Here is a 22,091-nt window from a genome sequence, read left to right as displayed (position 1 = left end):
CCCCTGCCTACCCACTACTGTTAGCATATACAATGATGGAGGGGTCCCTCATTGCCAGCAAGATGGATATGACAGTCCTGCTGCTGGCATTAAGGCTCATGCTGAATGGTATCTCCTGTCTGTGCTTCATGTACTAAAGCACCAATAGCAGAAATGAAGGGGTCCATTTTCAGCCGCTGTATAGCTCATGCTACTTACTTAGCCAGATAAACATATCCAGCTAACTAGCAGGGTATATGCAGCGGCACACAGTATGTCTACCCGGCGAACTTTATGGCAGCCCTAAGGCCCGAACAGAGTTAGCCACATAAGTTAAGCGTCTAACTCCAAATATCTGTTAGGCACTTAACTTACGTGGCTAACCCCGCTCCTCCTCTTGCCTACCCACGGAATGCCCCCTTCTTCTCTGACTAAATTCTAGCTGGGAATCTAGTTACCCAGCTAGAATTTAGCCAGATAACAGCCAAATATATCCAGGAAATCCATTGTTATTCATCTAAATGGCTTTTGAATATGGACCTCGAAATAACTAGCAAGATTTTGGAAACATTTCAATTGAAAATCTATCCAATTTTATTTGGCTGAAAATGCTGTTAAAGCTAGCTGGCCAATTTAGCTGCTTATCTTATCCACGTAGTGGCTACTTAAAATTGATAGGTTTGCACAAAGAAAATATTTTCAGTTTGGTTTGGATTTTCAATTCATTTGATTCAGGTCAGAAGCTCATTTGTTTCATTCATTTCCATTCCAGTCAATGTGAGAAGCAATGCATCCTATTTTTGACTCTAACTTTGAGGTTTTCCATCCAAGATTCATGAAACTTGTTAGCAAGCATGAGCAGGAAAGGCAACAGCATCCCAAAACACCAAAAGTGACATCAAGACCCCAATACATTAAGTAAGGGGTATGGCAGCAGGACTAATGTGATGAAGGCCAAGGCACAGAGTGAACGTAGGGGCTTTTATTGTTATAATCAATGTACACCCCAGTGTGAGCACACAGAGACAGAGGAGACAAACAGAGCACAATGAACTGCTGATGCTTGCTCAGTATGTACACTGAGAATGCAGTACAAGAGTCACATACACAATAATTAGTACACTATCACAGTGTCACTGGCTCTTTTTCACAGAGAAAGCAAGTTGCAACCCTTTGACAGTCATGTCGCTGGCCATTCTACACATGCTGCAAGAGAAAATTCTCTCTTTCTCTCAGCTTCTTTCAGACACTGACATATGCTGCCTGCCTGATGTAGAACAGAAGTGTAGTTTTACCCTGCTGATATACAGTTAACATGTTACCCTCTGACAAACACATTACAATTTCTCCTGTTACTAGCAGTAAAGCTAGGACAGTAACTATAACAGCACACATTGATTTTTCCTCTGAAGCTAAAGCTGTTTCCTAATCTTTTCTTTAACTCTTGAAATTTGAAGCAAGGACCTTCAAAACTTCTGCCTTCTTTCTCTGAAATCTAACAGAGAAATGAATGAACAAAATGGTCACTGGCTGCTCAAAGTGCTCTTCGTTTCACTTTCACAAAAAAAAAAGATGAAATCAATCTATGCATCTGCTAATTGGGATAGGCTTGCTGAAAACATGCTAAAACATGGTTGGACATGTCCCATCCCCAACCATCACTGTCTGGCTTTGCTTCTCCATAGACTTTAAAGATATTAAACCAAATGAGCCAAAAAGGATTTCATTTTCTTGGAGAACTTTGTCCATTCAGTTTGGATAACTTTAGCCAAATCAAAAATCAACTCATTCAGATCCATTTTCACATTTGGGTCATCCAAATGCACATCCCTAAAAATTAATTCCAAGTGCTCCAGCGAATTCTGCATTCTGATAATCTGATAACCCACAGCAGCAATCCCACCTTTCTGAATTGGAAAGTGCAATGCTATTCAACATTTTATAATAGCTTTAATGCAGAATGTTCCTCAAAACCACTCTTGCACAAGCCTGAAATGCATCCAAAGCATAAAAACTTTCCAGGTGCATCGAGTCAGAATTTATTTTATTTTATTTATTTAACTTCTTTTACTATACCGATACTCAAGACCAGGTCTTATCGTACCGGTTTACAATAGAACAGGGGGAAACCAATTAACATCTAGGTAGAAATGAAAAGTTACATTAAAACAGGGAGCGTAAACATGGAAGATGGAAGATAGGGCAGAATTAAACTATAACAATAAGAATGTTACATCAGTACTGTATTGTATGTCATAGCTGGGCAGGGTGTGTGCCGGAACCCATCACTGACATCACTTTTGCAGCCAGTTTCCTTGTGTGATACCTATAGCCTTGAATCACTATATGGAGATATAACTGGCCTGCAACTCACCTAGCATTTTCCTGATACTTTGCCTAAAAGAGCTCCTCATGAACTTTCAACCAAAGAGACAGATTTTCACCATTTTGTTTGAAGCAAATAATTTTTATCACTCACCACACCCCAGATGTTGCTCATAAGTTTAACATTATTTTGAACACTGCTGACTAATAATGTAAAGTTCTTATCCTTGTAGTCAAACCGGTTCCCAAAGACGACGGAGCAGATGACATTGGAGACAGCACGACCCAGAGGGGTAATCGGACTGAAAGGAGACACTTAAAAATAATCAACAAGAAAGTTATTACTCTTTGGGACCAGTTTTCAATAGGGCACACAGTTTAACTCTAGTCTTCTATGTTATAGTCCAGGATTATACCAAATCTGTTCCTCAAGAACCATAGAGAGACCTAGTTTTCAGAATATCCATAATGAATATGCATGAGATATATCTACATAAAGGGGCGGATTTTAAAAGGCGCGCGAATAGCCTACTTTTGTTTGCGCTCCAGGCGCAAACAAAAGTACGCTGGATTTTAGTAGATACGCGCGGAGCCGCGCGTATCTGCTAAAAACCTGGATCGGCGCGCGCAAGGCTATGGATTTTGTATAGCCGGCGCGCGCCGAGCCGCGCAGCCTACCCCCGTTCCCTCCGAGGCCGCTCCAAAATCGGAGCGGCCTCGGAGGGAACTTTCCTTTGCCCTCCCCTCACCTTCCCCTCCCTTCCCCTACCTAACCCACCCGCCCGGCCCTGTCTAAACCCCCCCCCCTTACCTTTGTCGGGGGATTTACGCCTCCCTCCGGGAGGCGTAAATCCCCGCGCGCGAGCGGGCCTCCTGCGCGCCGGGCCGCGACCTGGGGGCGGGTACGGAGGGCGCGGCCACGCCCCCGGACCGCCCCGGGCCGTAGCCACGCCCCCGTACTCGCCCCCAAAACGCTGCCGACACGCCCCCGAAACGCCGCGACGACCGGGCCCGCCCCCGACACGCCCCCCTCGGAGAACCCCGGGACTTACGCGAGTCCCGGGGCTCTGCGCTCGCCGGGAGGCCTATGTAAAATAGGCTTCCCGGCGCGCAGGGCCCTGCTCGCGTAAATCCGCCCGGTTTTGGGCGGATTTACGCGAGCAGGGCTCTGAAAATCCGCCCCATAATGAAGGCAGTTGAGTCTCTCATGCACATTCATTGTGGATATCTTGAAAACCAGACCTATTCATAGGTCTTGATAACTTATTGACTTTAGTTGGCTACCCTGTTGCATCCAGTTAGTTTTCGCGAAGTTTCAGCTATAACGTAGCCAGCTAGTTTCGGCTAAAAATTCACACGCAGGGATAATCATCCAGTTTATTGCTGCAAATTAGCACTAGCTGGTTAAGTTAGTATTCACAACCTCCCAGAATTTCAGCAGCGAAATAGAGCCACCGAGAAACTAGACAGCTATATTTAGCTGCGGCATAATTTTGTGACTTTGTTTTATATATTTTGTGTCTACACATTTTTTATGTGCATAAAAATAAAAGTACGCATGTAACTCCAGGTTTAATGGGTGTACTTTCATTTTTATGTGATTAAAAATTTGCATGCACAAAATAGGAAATTATTACAAAGCAACTTCAATTTTGGAGACAGCAAATTCCCTGCCCATGTCTGCCCTGCAAACATCTAATCTTGCCGCCCCTTCTCCTCCACTCCTCCACCCCCCCCCCCCCAACCCAATCCAATACAGTTCTCACCCAGGCTTGCAATTTTTTCCCCACAGCCATGTTTCTACAGACCTGAGAGCCCTGGCTCTGTGTTATCAGACGTCAATGCGTGCAGGATCAGAGTCAAGTCAGGTCGTGTATGCACAGACCCTGCCCCATGGATCAAAGCCCAGAGAATCTGTAAATGCCAAGCCTGGTCTGACTCTGTTTCCTCACTCATTGACTTCTGATAAGAGCAGATTTAGGACCAGAGAGCTGAGGTCTGTGCAGGGGCAACAGGAAGAAAAGGTTTGCAGGTCCAAGCCAGGGTGGATAAGTGGGAATTGACTCAGAGGGGCTGCAGGGGAGAGGGAGAACAGGGGACTCAAAGGTTCATAGGGATGAGGGCAGGAGTTTTCAGAGTTTGGGGCAGCAGGAGATTCAGGTCCAGCAGGGTGTGGGTGGGAATCAGGAGGTCCATATTCAGACACAGTTCAGATAGCAAATTTAGCCTGATAAATTTATCTGATTAATTTTGGAGGTATATTCAATAGGGCAGCTGCACTGCTGAATATATCTGGCTATCTTAAACTTAGTCGATTAACTTTAACTCTTTGGCCCGAACAGACTTAGCTGACTAAGTCATCCACCTACCTCTGAATATCAGAGTTAGCTGGTTAACTTAGCCAGATAACTCAACTCCTCTCAGTTATGCCCCCGGAATGCCCCCTAACTTAACCAGCTAAATTCTAGCCACCTAACTTAGCTTCTGAGTTAGCCGGCTAAATGCTATTGAATACAGACCACCAAATGTCCAATAGTGGGGGAGGGGGCAACAGGACACCAAGAATGTCTAGGAGAGAAAAATGAGCAACTACACTAATATGAATGGCAGGTCATTAGCAGGTTAATTTTCAGAAACCCTGCATGGGATTTCCCATTGAAAAATTGGACCTGCCATGGCAACAGAGCTCCATTCTCGGCACGAACCCAAGCAGGTGCAAATGTACCTGTAGGAAAACATGAATGGAGATTTCAGAATGAGAATCCCATGTATGCTCTTCCTTCTCCAATCTTGCCACATCCCTTTTCAGCTGTGTTGGGTTACACTGAAGGAGTAACAGTGTTTAGCAATAGAAAAAGCTTTGAAAATTACCCTTCCCATCAAGAGAATCCCTTCTTGCGTTCAGGGGAGTGAGGCAATAATTTGTGTCTTGTGCAAGTTAAACATTTCAATTGAAATGGTAAGATTGCATCACATAAGGAGCACTAAACAAGTTCACAGTGGCTGTGGGACTCTTGGAGCAGGAGAAGACTCAATATACCCACTGTTTGTTTTTCTAAACTCCTCGACTAAATACTGGGCCTCCTCCTGGATCCGCTCCTCAATGCTCCTCTTCCCCATCCCGAAATCTCTCAGGATGTGGATAGCAAACCCGCGAAGCATCTTCCACTTTTCTCCATTGCTGAAGGCGATACCTGAAAGGGAAGTGTAGGGCTTGAAAACCATCTTCTAAGCTCATCCCCCCCCCCACAGTACACGGTTTTGAAAGTGAAGGAAGCTGGTCCCTTCATCTTACGCCAGTCTAACACACACCTAAAGACAGATAGTGTAGATCTCACGCTGTTCACATTGGGTTCAAAGTCCACGGTTACTTGCTACCTGTGGAATTTGCACCAATTTGCATAGTAAACGTATGACCATTCTTTCATTCTGGAATTTGCCTTGGATAGAAAGTACCCATGGATATTTGTACCTGCTTATTCTGCTGGGATTTCTTGAGGTTTTACATGATATTTTCCTGCTTCCCTGGGGAACACCTCTTCTACATATGGCTAAAGTATGCAAATTGTGGAATGTTTTAGCCACTTTGATTGAAGACAATTTTCTGATGCTTTTACCCACATGTAACCCTTGCCAAGGTTGAACCAAGAGAGTAGTTCCAGAGGCCATATCTCAAATCCCAGTTTTGAATGCAACAATTTTATTATGCAACAAGATGTTATCCCAGGTTTCCAGCACAGAGGGAAAGAAAGATCTCTTTCAAGGCCCTTCACATCCCTAAATCTTAATTCCTGGTTCAATATTTATTTATTTATTCTTAACTTTTATATACCGACATTCTTACATCAAATGCAAATCATACCGGTTTACATTAAAACAGAAAAGCAGGAAATATATTTCCATAATCAAATACAATGAACATTTATAACAAAAATTGTTAACAAGCCATAAGGTAAGAACTTGGAAAAAAGGTTAATTAACAGAAAAAATAAATAAATGAAAGAATTTTAAATGAAGCACAAATGAAGCCCCTTCAGCGCGCGACGCAAGGCGCACGGCGCCTGGTGGTGAGGTGCTTTTCAACTGCCGACGGAGCTCTCAGTGACGTCGGGGGGGGGCGTGGTCTCCTGATTGGGTTCCTCTCAGTCACACATCTCACTATTTCCCCTCACCTCCTGATGTTCATTTCCTTTTCTTTTTTATATATCTTGTATTTGTATTGATAATGAGCCTAGAGGTGGAGGGGAAAGATACTGGCAGGTGGAGGAGTTGGGGACTGAGAGGGCAAAGTGGCCAGGGGAGTAGAGAGAGTGAGTAGAAGGGACACTCTTACAGTGAATTTCTAGGGAAATTCTGCTCAAAATATTTAAAATTCTGCAAACTTTAAATAATAATTTTTTCTGTATTAATTTAAAATGTCATTATTTAAAAACTCATGTAAACTGTGTTATTTTGACCATATAAAGTTTGCAGAATTTTGTAGAATTTTAAGTTTTTGTGCGCAAAATTTTTAATTTTTTTGCACAGAATTCCCCCAGGAGTATATCCTTATAAATCACTTAGCGGATAACTCATATCTGGCTAAGATTAGACCAGCTACTGAGAGACCTGCTATTGAGCAGGTGTAATTTATCCCTCTACTGCAGTGGATAAGTCCGAATATCGGCTCTTATCTGGCTATGATAGATGGATAATGTAGCTCCTCCCAGATCCGCCCATTGCCTGCCCATTAAATATCCAGCAATCTACTTATCCAGCTAAGTAGAGCTGAATTTTGGCCTCCCATTAGTCATTGTTTAATGGGATAAAGCCAACATTGATTTAGTCAAGGGAAATCTTGCCTCACTAATCTGCTCTATTTTTTCAAGGCATGAATAAACATGTGGATAAAGGTCAAAAACAAAATTACTGAAAAAAATAGCAAGTCATTGTTTAATAGGAAAAAGCCAACATGGATTTAGTCAAAGAAAATCTTGCCTCAACAATTTGCTACATTTTTTGAAATCATGAACAAACATGTGGATAAAGGTCAAGAACAAAATTACTGAAAAAATAGCAAGTCATTGTTTAATGGGACAAAGCCAACATGGATTTAGTCAAAGAAAATCTTGCCACAACAATCTGCTACATTTTTTTGAAGGAAACATCTGGATAAAGGTGACCCAGTTGATGTACTGCATCTAGTTTTTCAGAAAGTGACAAAGTCAGGGCCAGTGCAAGGGGATTGGGCGCCCTAGGCAATTTCAGCCTTGCGCCGCCCCCCCCCCCCCCCCCCGTCGTGCCGCCCGGTCGCAGCCCCCACCCTCCCAACCCCCCCCAAAAGAAAACTCATCTGGTGGTCCAGTGGGGGCCCGGGAGCGATCTGCCGCTCCCGGGGCCTCGGCTGCCACTAATCAAAATGGCGCCGGTGACCTTCAGCCTCTACCATGTGACAGGGGCTACTGGTGCCATTGGTTGGCACTTTCTGCCCTTTCAAAATTCTGCCACCTACCACGGCACCCCCTACCACTCGGCGCCCTACGCATAGGCCTAGCTTGCCTAGTGGTTCCTCTGGCCCTGGACATAGTATCTTATAAGAGATTCTTGAGGAAATTAAAAAGTCATGGGATAGGTGGCAGTGTCCTATTGTGGAATGCCAACTGGTTAAAAGATACAAAAAAAAAAAGAAGAAGAATAGCGCTAAATGGTAAATTTTCCCAATGGAAAAAGCGAATAGCAGAGTGCCCCAGAGATCTGTTCTGGGACCTCTGCTTTTTAATATGTTTATAAACAACCTGGAAATGGGAACAAGAAATGAGGTGATCAAATTTGCAGATGACACAAAATTATTCAAAATTGTTAAAGCACAAAAGGATTGTGAGAAATTGCAAGAGCACCTTGCAAGACTGGGCATCCAAAAGGCAGATGACATTTAATATGGACAAGTACAAAGCGATACATGTAAGGAAGAGTAATCCAACTTATAGCTACCCAATGCAAGGTTCCACATTGGGAATCACCACTCAGGAATAGGACCTAGGCAACATTGTAGATAATGTGTTAAAATCCTCTGCTCAGTGTGTGACGGCAGCCAAGAAAGTAAATAGAATGCTAGGAATTATTAGGAAAGGAATGGAGAATAAAACTGAGAATATCATAATGCCTCTGCATCGCTCCATGCAATTGCACCTTGAGTATTGTCGTACCTGAGAACTCAGAAGGAAGAAGAGTAGCAGCAGCCCTCTGGCAGGGGAACAAGAAACAGCAGCATTGACCTCTCTGAGCCTACACAGAAAGAGCGGTAGCATCAGGACAGCTCCAGAAAAATGAAACAGGGGTATCGTGGGCCCACGGAGAAAGAAGAGGGAGCATTGGTCGGAGGAAGGGCCAGAGGAAGGGCCGGAGGAAGAGGAGGTTGCTGTGCCTAATCGGGATTGAGATGAGGAGTGAGCAAGTGTGCGTGAGAGACTGCACATGTGTGTGTATGTGGAAGAGAGAGAGGAGTTTTGGGATGCTGCCAGGTACCTGTGGTTTAGATTGGCCACTGTTGGAAGCAGGATCCTGGGACTGATGAACCTTTGGTCTGACCCAGTACAGTAAATCTTATAATTTTATGTTCTAGTTGAGATAATCTGGTTGCAACAGTTGCTAACAGACCTGGCTCAAGATCTGAACAAACCTACACAGATTCTGGAAACCAACCAAGATTGTGTTGTGCACACACAAACCAATAAAAGTCAACCCCAGAATCAAACATATAGATGTGAAATATTTTCTGAGATATTCAAGGAACAAGGATTAATATAGTCCTACAATATTGCCCTACAAAGGACATGATAGCAGATGCTCTCACAAAACCTTTACCAAGAGAGCACCACTGTATGATATTAAGTAAAATGAATCCAGTGCTCTGACTCCTTGGCTGTTTAGATATGCAATAGCCATACTTTAAAGCCCACTATATTCAATGTATTGTAGGTCACCGGGTAGCACTGCTCTGTTTTAAAGGTTCAAGTATTGTGTGTTAGTTTTTGTTCAGTTACTGCTCTTATTGATCATTCCCTGTCTCAAGTGTAACAAGATGAAAAGCCCTGTATTACTGAATGAAGTAATATTGTTTCACTGTAAACCGAGGTGATGTATGTCTATACGTACCGCGGTATAAAAGAATCTATAAATAAATAAATAAATTCCAGATTCCAGCAGCATTTTGCACTTGAATATGTTGAAACAAACTCAGCAAACTTCCAAAAGTTGATAAAGACCTCATGCTGGCAGCCAGCTAATGACTATTCTGTTTTAAGGTCCTCGAGTGCCTTGCTCTACAGCAGATATCCCCAGACGTAGACCATCCTCAGCGTTCATCAAGCTGGATTACACAAGGGACGCAACGCATGTAGTCGAGTTCAGGCATTTACCAACTATCTTGAAAAAGGTTTTCATCAGAACCTGAAGGCTGGCATAGTGTTACTGGATCGTAAAGTATAACAGACTGCCTTGCTTCTGAAGCTGTTAAGAGAACTTCCATACTGGGTGTTGCATTCAAACCATTCCTTTTTTTATAAAAGATTCAGAGGCTTAGACAGGGGAGAAGCGCATTATAGAGGAGCATTCCCTCTACACACTAGAAGGAAGACTGTTAACTGGATTTACCTAACGAGGAGGCTATTGCTTGGCTTTGCTGATTTGTATTTGCTAAATAAATATACATACCATCGCCTTTAGTAAAGTTGTGAAACACAGGATAGAATCCTCTTCCGCTGAAGATCTCTGAATTGTCGATTAGGGCTTCCTTCACTGCCTGGTATCCGCACAGCACCACGTGAGGTTCCTGGCCCAAATGCACTGTGTAGACAGAACCGTACTTTTTGTGGAGCTGTGAAAAGATGAGGAAGGCTAATGAGGCAGGGCTGGCCGTACTCTGCTGATTAGGGATTCCAATCAAATTGCAAACTTCCCCAAAAAATTCAGAGAGGATACATTTAGCAGACACTGTGGCATGATTTCAGTTATTTGTACACCAGGAAGGATAATTAAATTAGGTAAATTTAAATTTGCTTTATTTATTGAGCCCCCTTGTGTGTGTATTATTTTAAAGTATGATATCTAAATTATGTGTTTTTACAGGATTATTCTGGGAGGGGAGGATGGTGATATCATCATGACTGTTAAGTTTAATTATCAAAACCTTGCAAGTGAGGGGATGGCCTAAGGGCCTGATAGTTAATTGTGGGGACGGGATGCAAGGCTGAAGGTTCATCTAGAGTGACTAAAATCCTTGGTACCAGCCCTGAACAGGTACAACATGGCCAGTAGCAGCGCAATGTTCACACACACACACACACATAGAACAGATACTGTATGGGCCGCAACAATGCAAATCTAATCCCCCCACCTCTAGTGCTGAGTGACTCTCCCGCTCTCGTGGGCCGAGGCCATAAAGTGCACCCAGCCTAGCACACAGGTTTATGCATGGTTGGACCCACGCTTTGGAAGAGTAGACTAGCACCTGGTGCAATAAGGAGATTAGGGCATCTAAACCTCGCACCCAAACAAATGTGCAGCCAATAGCACTTATCACGTGTACATTTCAAGTAGATGAGGCTATTAGCTATTACTCCACCGAGGCAGAAAATATCCAGGCACTCAATGCACACTTTAACGCGACAAATTTAACTCCAGCCCCGAAGCTGGCGTTAAGTTAATCTGTGAGTCAAGAGGCTCAGGAGAAATTTTAAAATATATATATCGGGCATCCAAAATTGCAACACTTTCTTGTTTATGTGTCTTTGCTCTACACATTTTTTCTCCTTCTTTCTCTCTCTCTCTCTGGCTCTACTCTTTGTACTTCTGCTCTCTTTATGTGCGCCGTGCGGTGCCCTCTTTGCTAAAGACATCTTATAAATGTAGGAACAATGTCCCTGAGTTCTTTTTTGGTTATTTGTGATCTTCGTCACTATCTTTCTGTACCGTCTCTTTAGTGATGTCTAGCTGGAAATGTCAATGCACTTAAGCTGTTTCCGATTGCCCTGTTGGCTCCCTGTTGCTCTCTTCACCCCTTAACTGTATCTGGCGTGCACAGCTAGGATTCTCGTGACCAGAGGGTACACCTCCATAATGCAGGCCCTGTATAAAGCATTCTTCTGTAGGGTCTTTGGGCTTCTGAATCCCAGAGTGGGTTCCTGCCTTTAGATAAAAGAATAGCGTGTGTGCTGCCCCGGTGATCTTCCACAAAATGTTCTACGATCTTGCTATACATGTGGTCTAGGCCAGCTAGTTGAACTGTTATACTCTTTGTGAAAAAAAACAAAATAATAATTCCCTGTCTTGTGTCACAGAGGGAGTAGGTCTTCTGTCTCTCTCTGGAAGTAGGATAATTTGTTTCCTTTTCTTAATTACAGTACTATGATATTTTGGTGTTCCTCTATCAATTAAGATCTGGCTTCACTTGTTCCCAGCAGTTTGCACTGTACTCAAGGCCTCCATTGTCCAGGTGCTGTCTCAATATTTTAATTCAGATGCAGGTTTTAACCTGAGGTCCACTGCACACGTCTGCAATGAATTCTCTCACACATACCAGAAATTGTGTAGATTCTGATAGCCCTTATTTTTCCCTCTAATTCTTTGTATCTCCCCTTCTGGTTCTGAATATCAAGAGGGAAAAATACCTCTTCCTCTGGGTAACAGAGAGAGGAGCTATGCAATTTATAAGCAGCCACAGGTCTCAGGCAGGTGACCCCAGACAAGTAACAGTGTGTCTGCCAGTAACATCCCTATAAATGGCCTCATAATATATACAGCCAGTTATGAACAACTGTACTGAGATGAATTTTGCATTAATAGCTCATTTCATCTCTTACTTCTACCACCTTTATTTGTGATTTAGCAGCTATAGCTCTTAAAGACATTTTTTGTTTGATGAGCAATCAAGGAAACAGCTGCAGCACACGGTTACACCGCAACTGGACATGTGGCCATATCCCCCGACGCAAGGTAATGGCGCTCATCACATGCAAATGCATGCTGATGAGGCTATTATCAATTCCCCCTCCAGGAAAAAAAAAATGACTGCCTCTGGCACATATTTTTACTCTCAAAAATTAATACCAGCTCTGGAGCTGGTGTTGAGGAGCCCAAAAAGTATACAGAAAAGCAGAAAGTATCGTGACGATATTAAGTTGGAGGGAAAAAAGTCTAGAAATGTTTCATGGCTGTGCACAGATTAGGAAAATGGACACACTAAAACTGAGCGTCCAGTTTCCTAAATGGCCGACAGCCTCCTCTCCCGGGAGCCCGCTGCCAAGGAGGCATAAGGGGCACACATTTTCCCCTAGCACCTCCTTTTTACTGCGGCAGCCCATTTGCATGTAGCACTGGGTGCCCCGGAGAGGTGGATCGGCGCTCAATCATGAGCGCCTCTTTAACGCGCGCAGATATTGCATCGGCCCAACAGTGCTTGACCACAGAGCAGAGACGGCATGGAGAGCAGCAGTGCAGATTTCCAGATCTGCTTGCTTACTGGTAGTATTGTGCGTTACTTATCCTTGTGTTTGTGCTCTGTCCCTTGTTTGCTTGTTGTGAGGAACGAGGGATATGGCAACCTGATTCAATCTGCTTCCCCCATCATCTGCTTTAAACCCCTGCCAATGTCCTTGGTGAGGCCTCACCTGGAGTACTGTGTTCAGTTCTGGAGCCCGTACCTCAGCAAGGATAGAGACAGGATGGAGGAGGTCCAGAGAAGGGTGACCAAAATGTTGTGGGGTCAGTATCGGAAGATTTATGATAAAAGGCTGAAGGATTTGAATGTGGATACCCTGGAAGATGCATTGGAAGGTGCAGGGAGATAGGATACAGAACTTCAAATACTTAAAAGGTTTCAATGATGCACGAACTTCGAACCTTTTCCTTTGGAAAGAAATCAGTAGAACTAGGGGGTCACGAAATGAAACTCCAGGGGGGATGACTCAGAACCAACGCAAGGAAATATTTCTTCACGGAGAGGGTTGCAGATGCCTGGAATGCCCTTCTGGAGGAGGTGGTGAAGATGAAAATAGTGAAAGAATTTAAAGGGGCATGTGGATCCCTAAAGGTTAGAGGACAGAGCTGAAGAAAATTGTGCATGGGGGTAACTTGCTGGTGCAGCAGTTACTTCCTTTAACCAATAAGCCTTGATGCTTTTGATGCAACTGCAACATTGCTCTCTGTTTCAGTGGCAGGCGGAAAAGGGGAATTGGATTTAGACCACAACCAATAAGGGCCCCGAATTTTACGGTCTGGGGAACTGATAAGCATGAGGGTAACCTGCATGGAGCAGCACTTACTACCCTCAACAGAAGGCATTGGATTGCTATCCTTAACCAACAAGCCTTGATGCTTTTCACGCAACTGCAACATCGCTCACACAGACCCTGACTTTTATGGTCTCAGGAAATGATACGCAGACATAGGGGAAAGAGCACAGGATTGCTTCTATGGCCAAGTCCATAAGCAAAACACATCAAGCAGCTCTGTCTGAATTTTCAAGGCGGCTCATCATCCAGTAAAAATATAGCTAACAGTACATTTTTATCGGTTATCATATGTCTTGGGTCTAACTACATGGAGTGGCAGTTGCTACCCTTAAGGGAAACATGGGGGTAACCCACACAGCATACCAGTTACTACCATAAGAAGCTTGCTGGGCAGACTGAAGAGGAGCCATGGTAGGCGAGGCATGCCCGAGCATGGGCTGGACAGGAGCGAGGCTGGAGATACTGACCCTCCTCCGGACCTGCATGCTTCGGAAGACCAACAACGCAATGGTGGTCATATGAACAGTCCTCCGACTGTTCCAAGCCCTTTCGGACCTGCCGCAGGGTACGGCAAGAAGCGGCAGGCCGGATGGAGACCAGGGCAGCGAAGACTGGAACATGGAGATTCAGACGAGACTTCAAGGACAAGGTAATTGGATGCACAGATGAGACTTCAGGAAAGAGGGTACTTGGATGCACAGACGAGACTTCAGGAACGAGTACTTGGATGCACAGACGAGACTTCAGGAACGAGTACTTGGATGCACAGATGTAGACTCAGGCACAGACGTAGACTCAGGAACGAGGTACTTGGATGCACAGACGAGACTCGGGTATTCAGACAGTGGCGCGATCCCTCAGGGAGCCCTACTCAGCCAGTACTACTGGTCTGGTCACGGACTACCCTGTCCTACATCCGCGGGAGCGGGACCAGCGCAGGAAGGTTCGAGGTACTAGGCTTTCAGAAGACTCAGGAGCGAGGTACAAGGCTTGCATCATGAAGCACCCTACTCAGCCCACCCGTGGGGCTGGTCACGGACCATGACATGGCTTGCCGCGGGGTACAAGGCTTTCAGAAGACTCTGGAATGACGTACAAGGCTTTCAGAAGACTCAGGAATGAGGTAAAAGGCTTGCATCATGATGCGCCCTACTCAGCCCGCCCATGGGGCTGGTCGCAGACCATGACATGGCTTGCCGCGGGGTACAAGGTTTCCAGAAGACTCTAGAACAAGGTACAAGGCTTTCAGAAGACTCAGGAACGAGGTATAAGGCTTTCAGAAGACTCAGGAACGCGGTACAAGGCTTGCATCATGAAGCGCCCTACTCAGCCCACCCGTGGGGCTGGTCGCGGACCACGACATGGCTCGCCAGGGGTTCAGGACAACTGGACAGGATCACAGACATCAGGATCAGGAGAAACAACATCTGGACTGGAACACGGATACTGGATCAGGAGACAGACCTTAGACTTGGAACATGAACAACAGGCGGACATCTGGACTGGAACATAGCTTACAGGAACAGCAGGCGGACATCTGGACAGGACATAGAGCTCCAACGAAGAACAGGAAACACAGGACCTTGAAGAAGTGCTGGAACAAGGACGACTCCTGGAGCGAAGGACAGCAGGATCCCAGGAGTGACCAACTCCTTGCGAAGGCAAAGCTGGAATGGACGCTGAGCCCTTTTGTAGGGCTGAAGAGGACAACGCCCAGGGAGGGGTCAGCAGGGGGCCACACCTGGCTGGCCCTTGAAAAACAGGAGAGAGACGCACACCCACGCCTAAGGAGGCTGGAGAAGAGAGACAGGATCGTCGGTGGCATTCCCAGCCACGTAGAAGGCCCAAGGAGAAGCAGGCAGTCTGTCCAGTCTGCCTATCACCCAGCCCTGGACTGAAACTGGGTGATAGGCAGGTCGCTGGATCGGTTCCCAGCCGCGAAGACAGAAGCAGGAAGAGTAAGAGGGCTGTAGAAGGCTGCAGGCACCGGCAGGGTCGGCTTCCCTGCCGGGCGAGGACCCGGACTGTAGCAGGCACCGGCAGGGATGACCTCCCTACCGGCTGAAGATCCCGGCATCGGCTGCAGCACGTCGGAAGGCACAGGAGCGGCAGAGGGGGTCCCGACCGCGAGGGAGAGCTCGCGGCGGGTCGGCCCCGCTGCGCAGAGCAAAAGGTAGCCGGGGAGGAGCCCGGCCACAGCGGCAAGACTGCCGCGGAGGCAGCAGCGTCAATGGCCCGACTGGCCGCGTGAGGTAGGAGAGCCTGCCCGCGCTCCTCGTGGGCAGGACCGCAACATGTTTGGAAGTATTCATGCAGGATCCGGTTTCCCCTCACATATTAATGTGGCCATCTCTATAATATAATATTCTTCCATGTCTCTCCCCAGTGCCCAATGTACTCAAACTCTGCTCTTTTATTTATTTTATTTAAAATATTTCTTACCTGCCCCCTTCCATGATTTAGGGCAGGTTACAAAAGAACACTCCCAGTCAATAAAACATATATAATAACAAATAAAATCAACAAAAACAGCAAGGCTCAAATTAGGTATTTATAAGCAAGCTGAAAGAGATGAACGGTTTTGAATCCTTTATAGTTCTTAGCTCAGCTGATGGAGAGTTCCAGCAGGTAGGGCCAAGAGCCGAAAAAGTGCACTCGTGAGTCTCATCAAGATGGGCATATATTTATGCGAGGGAGTGTCCAGGAGACCCTGATTAAAGGATAGAAGAGTCCATGTAGGCGTGTAAATTTTCAAGGTAGCAGGGAGAAGAGACTCAGTAGGTTGTGTATGATGGCTGCCAGTTTATATTGTACTCGGTAACTGATGGGAAACCAATATAGAGAGAATTAAACAGGAGTGATGTGATCTGAAATGGAGGTGCCAGTAAGGAGACAAGCCGTGGAGTACACCAGTTCTTCAGCCAGGCATTGAAGAAGCTGATTGAATACAACCCTTTACCAAACATCAATTTTATCTAAGAAATTGCTGCTGTCCTTACTCTCTGCCGAAGAACTGCCCTCTAGGTAATTGGATTGCTCCTTTACTACATGACTTCATTCTTAGGCAGGTGATTTAGTCCCAAGTAGACTAGGTCGTCAGCCTCTCCCTCCCTATTTCTGCAATGCTAGGCAGTACTCACAGCCCTGCAAGGGGAATGGAAAGAGTATCAGCCAGTACTCAATGGCGACACCTACTGGGCTTCTTGTGCCAGGTCCTGGAAGGAGCAGCATCACATGCTTCCCAGCCAGGCGACTGTTGCAGCCATAGCTGGGCTAGATGGGAGGGGCAGATTAAAATGGGGGAAACACCCTAGGTAGCTGCACATGAAGGTTCATTGTATCATAACCCTAGTAGGGGCCCAGTTCTGACTGAGCTGAAAGCTCAAAAGATGTAGAAAGAAGTTAGCAGTTCAAAAACAGATGGAGAGCATTAATATTACAAAAGAAATACTCAAGAAATCTGTACAGGCGTACAAGCACTCAGCCCTGGGCTATTATAGTATAATAATTTACATGCACAAACTAGGTTTAATTATGTAAATAGCCTTGAAATAGACCCCCAGCGAGGGTAATTTTTAAAGCCTGCTGTTCTACTCTTGGAAATAGATTTAAAGAAAGCGAGAGAGCCTAAGAATTGCATGAATTAACAAAGTGCATAATATATAGTATTCCTGTTACAACATCTAAAATAATATTGTATAATACAATAAAATAATGTAAATCCCATCAAAACTATTTAACACCCACAGGGTCCCATTTCCTTCTCCTCCGATCTATTTATCCCTCTCAGAGGTCAAATACGTCCTCGTGCTCTCATAGTCTAAAGCTACCCCCTTGTCCTGTCTTGCCAGATATCACCTCCTTCCCCTATAGCCCATTACGGGGCTAACTTAACCCAAGCAGTGAGGGGGGGAAATACCCCTTAAAGGGAGGCTTCCATGAAGAGCCAAGTTCTTGTGTCCTTCCTCAATCAAAGGCAACCTGATGGTAACCAGAGTTCCTCTGGGAAGCTATTCCGTAGTCATGGTGCAATAACCGGAAAGACTCTTTGCAAACGACCCTCGTGTGTGCGGATAAAAGCAGATGTTCTCCTGCATGTAGTGGAAGCGTTCTCAGGAGCCCGGGAATGGCAACAACGCATGCAATTTTCTGCTTTCAAACAGAACACACATAGTCTTAGTTGGGAATTAAGCCTTAGCAGAAAAAGGGGGTGCAAGCGCCTGTGGGTACTTTTTCCATAGGCAGTTTTGAAAGGAAAAGCATGCGTGCATTTTCTCTTTGAATAATGTGTGCGAAGTGCGAGGGTGAGAAGCTGCGGACGTCGCAGCTCAGCAGACGGTGCAAAAACTTCCCCAGAAAATAATTTTCACTTACCTTCATCAGGCATTTTATTATGTCCCATGGTCTCACTTGGTGCAGGTTGCCAATAAATGGCAGAGGAGTGGGTCCCGGGGGAAGGCTGTGAGCCCGTCGCCACATCTTTCCACTCTTTAAGATCACATAGGTGAGGCAGAAAGCCAATATAGTGGCCACCGCTATGCCGAAATCCATCGCGGGAAGTGGTCGGGCACCTCTCGACCCTGCAACGTTATATGTAAGGTGATATTAGCACAGGCAGCACCATGCAAAATAAGACACAGAGTTAATAAGTTACAGTTTTGCTGATGAGGCTTTGTATGGCTCTTTCCCACCAGGGAAAACCAGACCACAGCTTGTCCTCGGCTGCTCTGACTTTAGGAGACCTCTCCTGAACCCTGAAGTGCAGATGCTTGGTCACCTGGAACTCTCTCCTTATGCCCTGCGTCTTTGGGATCTGTAGACACTGGGATGAGTGACTGATACTCCCTGCGAGCTCTCCTGTGCTTCCCCTTATAGACTGTGCAGCAGATCTTTGTCACCTCAGGTTACGGGATTATCTGCAAACTCTTTGTGAGTCATCTCGATTTAAAGGAACTCAGGATGCGGAACGGGAATGCTGTTACAACCTGTTCTCCTGCAGATTAACCCTAATAAAAGTAAATCCCTTTATACTGCGTCACGCTCAGAGCATAGATGGGACTCGTACCAACATCAGTCCTCCTTTTATCCTTTGCTTTCCTTCACCGAATAGTTTGACTAGAAAAAGGTATTGGACAGCAAAGGAAAGCGCCTGCTTGGGACGGATCTTTTTCAGAACAGGGTAGAGAATGTCATCCATCATCTTCTTGGCCTGTTCATTCTTCTTCAAGAATTAACCTTAGGTGTTGATGTAATCAGCAAATCGGAGGGTCAAAGCTATTAAGGAACTGCACCAGTAACATAGTCTGAGCCACCTCTGGGCCTGTTTACCCTTCTGGCTTTAGTCACTTTCAACATGGATTGTGCAGCCAATAGTAGAAGGCCTGAGAACTTTTATTGAGTCAAAGCTTGTCTTCTCTGAACCAGAGATGATAGGTCTCAGAATTGTACCCCAATTTTTCCAGAATGGCCTTTACCTCACGGTACCCAGCCTGGCCTCCCCAATGAAAGCATTTTTCAAACATGTGGTCCATGTACCTTCTAACCATTTGGTCAAGCAAGCCATCTACTTGAAATCATGAAGAAGGTGGCCAGGTCTTCTTGGGGTGATTTTTAGAATGACTGGGGCTATCAGAGCAGGACAATTACTTGTAACCTGCAAAGCCCAAACCAGTTGCATTAGGGACACCTGTTATTCAAGCTGCTCACACATGGCCTGTTGTTGAGTCCACTGACCCTGGATGATGGTTTGGAGTTGTTAAGATCATAAGAAGTTGCCATACTGGGTCAGATCGAGGGTCCATCAAGCCCAGCATCCTGTTTCCAACTGTAGCCAGTCCAGGATACAAGAAGCTGGCAAGTACTCTATCATTAAATAGATCCCATGCTACTAATGCCAGTAAAAAGCAAGTTAACTTGACTAATAGTTTATGGACTTCTCCATGACCTTTTCTCCAAACATGTTTTAAAACCAGATAAGCTAACTGCCTTAACCATATCCTCTGGCAACAAATTCCAAAGCTTAATTAAGCACTGAGTGAAAAATAATTTTCTTCAATTTGTTTTAAAATGTGCTACTTGCTAACTTCATGGCTACTTGCTAACTTCATTATCTGAGAGAGTAAACAACCTCTCATGATTTTGTAGACCTCCATCTTATTCTCCCTCAGCCGCCTCTTCTCCAAGCTGAACAGCCCTAACCTCTTTAGGCTTTCCTCATAGGGGAGCTGTTCCATGCCCTTTATCATTTTGGTAGCCCTTCTCTGTACCTTCTCCATCACAATTATATCTTTTTTGAGATGCTGCAACCAGAAATGAATACAGTACTAAAGTTGTAGTCTCACCATGAAGAGATACAGAGGCATTATGAAATTCTCCGTTTTATTCACCATTCCCTTCCTAATATTCTGTTTTGGTTTGTTTTTAAATTGCTGCAGCACACTGAGCTGACAATTTCAATGTATTGCCCACTATGATGCCTAACTTGTTACCCATGTTAGGGATTTCATAAGTCATTCTAAGTGGTCCCTTCCTAGTTCCTGGCCACCAGTGCTCGGCCCTGCAGCCTGCTCTGAATACTCAAGCTGTGCCAGAGCATATTGGCTGGTCCAGAACAATGAACAAGCAAAATCCCTGGCTCTTTTCCAAGCATTTACTATACTTAAACATTTCCTTCTTTGTCATCCAAGTACAGCAAAATCATTTGCTTGGAAAAACAGCCTCTAAACAAAGCAAAGCTGTGAGTACTGGGAACACAGCTACAGAGTTAACACAATTTTATTTATTTTTTATTTTTTTCTACAGATAGACTGATCCACTGACAGATATTAGACGAAGACTTAGGTTTCCTCAGCCTGTCCCTGCATCTTCAGTCAGCGATTGGTCAGGTGTTCTCTGTCCCATCTCTACCACCACTTGTAGTAGCGCGTTTGGCCTAGCAGTGGTTCCCACCTCACTCCTAAACTCTGCTCTTTACACCAATTCTTCAGCCGGGCATTGAAGATGCGGGATGAGTACAGCCTGACCTCCCCCTTACCAAATGCAGGTTATACCTAAGAAACTGTTACCATCCTTACTCTCTGCCGAAGACTCTCCCTCTAAGTAACTGGATGTCCCTTTACTACAATGACTGCATTCTTAGCCTGGTGATTTGTACTTTACACTATTTCTTTTTTTTTTTTTTTAATTTATAAAAATGTATTAATTGCCTTCCAGTTTTTAAGATAACATTTCCAAAGCGATGTACATACATTAAAAACAATAAGCATAAAACATAACAAAATCTCACAAATATCTTGCTACCTCCATGTAACCACTCCTCTACTCCACAGTTCATACAGCATGTTCATCATTGACTTCCTATTACCACCCGCTTACTCCATGCTGCACAAATATCAGTGCCCTGCATTTCCTCCTGCCTGCACCATGTTTCTTACCATAAATACATCACCCCCTTTCGTAATACTACCCCCCACCTGCTCAGCTCCGAACCCCTTTAAACATAGAACTCTTACACGGATCTAATTGTCCATCTTAATCAAAAGGGGACTCTGAAACCAGCAGCCATGTTTTTGCAAAGCGGCAAAATTTCATCAAGACTGTTTCCTCTCTAATATTTAGAGGGGGCTCATTCCAAAAAAAGTGGAACGGACATAGAAAAGGACCGATGACCAGTGGTAGTTCGAGCATGCAAGCATATTGAGAACGCAGTAGTCCTTTGAGAGCATTTCCACGAGATCTTATCTCTCAGATGTAAAGGGCCTAATCCTTGTAAAATCTTAAAGGTCAGGAACAGAACTTGACATTTACATCTCAATCTAACCGGCAAACACTGCAATTTAAGAAGAGGGGCTACTGATTCCCATCTTGACCATCTTATGATTAATCTTGCAGCCATGATCTGGATTACCTGTAACTTACACAGCAGAAGGGTCTATGTGCGTAACTAATTCTTCTGCCAAGGGATGTGCAAAACAAACCCATCTGGAGACACTGCCCCCAAGGGAAAGTTGATACTGCTTCTACTCAAAGTATTAGGATAAAAATCCCTTTAAACCAATCACAGTCCTTTCTTTTTTCTCTTCCATCTGTTAAGCACCATGCCTATCTTCTGCAGCTGATGCCAGTGGTAAAACTTCTCACCTTCAAGAGGTTTTGCCAAAAATACTTGACAAGAGGCTTCACATGCAGGTCTTGCAGGAAGGAGAAAGACAGCACAGGACAAACCCTCTCCGGTCTCATGCTCATAGTACCCATTTTTCCTGGCCATCCCCCAGATGTGCTCCTCCTTGCCAGGGAAAGCCAGGGCTGTTCTCTACACCTGAGATTCCGCTCCCATGAGCCCTGTTGGCTCCTGATCTCATAGGAGTTGTAGATTTGTTTCCCTTTTCCTCTCTGTAAGGTCTGTTCTTTCATTTCCCTGGGATTTCAACCTTTGTTGTTGGGCATAGGGAACAATACACTCCCTCACACATAGTCTGAAGGATAAAACCAGGGACAGGCAAAGAGGATTCTCAATAA

General features: G+C 45.0%; 1 protein-coding gene across 2 annotated transcripts in view; it reads right to left on the bottom strand.

Moving 5' to 3' along the window:
• The window catches only part of LOC115100533 (cytochrome P450 2F2-like), a 43,843-nt gene extending 25,251 nt beyond the window's left edge, over positions 1 to 18,592 (bottom strand). Inside the window, exons 1-5 of one of the 2 annotated variants that reach the window (XM_029619040.1) lie at positions 18,352 to 18,592; positions 17,949 to 18,154; positions 9,997 to 10,159; positions 5,349 to 5,498; positions 2,459 to 2,619 (exon numbers count right to left, since the gene is read on the bottom strand). In XM_029619040.1, coding sequence (XP_029474900.1) covers positions 2,459 to 2,619; positions 5,349 to 5,498; positions 9,997 to 10,159; positions 17,949 to 18,125 — 651 coding nt within the window. In that variant the 5' untranslated portion in view covers positions 18,126 to 18,154; positions 18,352 to 18,592. Of the gene's footprint in view, positions 1 to 2,458; positions 2,620 to 5,348; positions 5,499 to 9,996; positions 10,160 to 17,948; positions 18,299 to 18,351 lie in introns of those variants that run through there. The other variant, XM_029619041.1, reaches the window with a different exon arrangement.
• Between the last annotated feature and the right edge of the window lie 3,499 nt (positions 18,593 to 22,091).

The sequence above is a fragment of the Rhinatrema bivittatum genome, chromosome 11, assembly GCF_901001135.1.
Source record: "Rhinatrema bivittatum chromosome 11, aRhiBiv1.1, whole genome shotgun sequence".
NCBI lineage: Eukaryota > Metazoa > Chordata > Amphibia > Gymnophiona > Rhinatrematidae > Rhinatrema > Rhinatrema bivittatum.
This window is presented reverse-complemented; position numbering and strand designations above follow the sequence as displayed.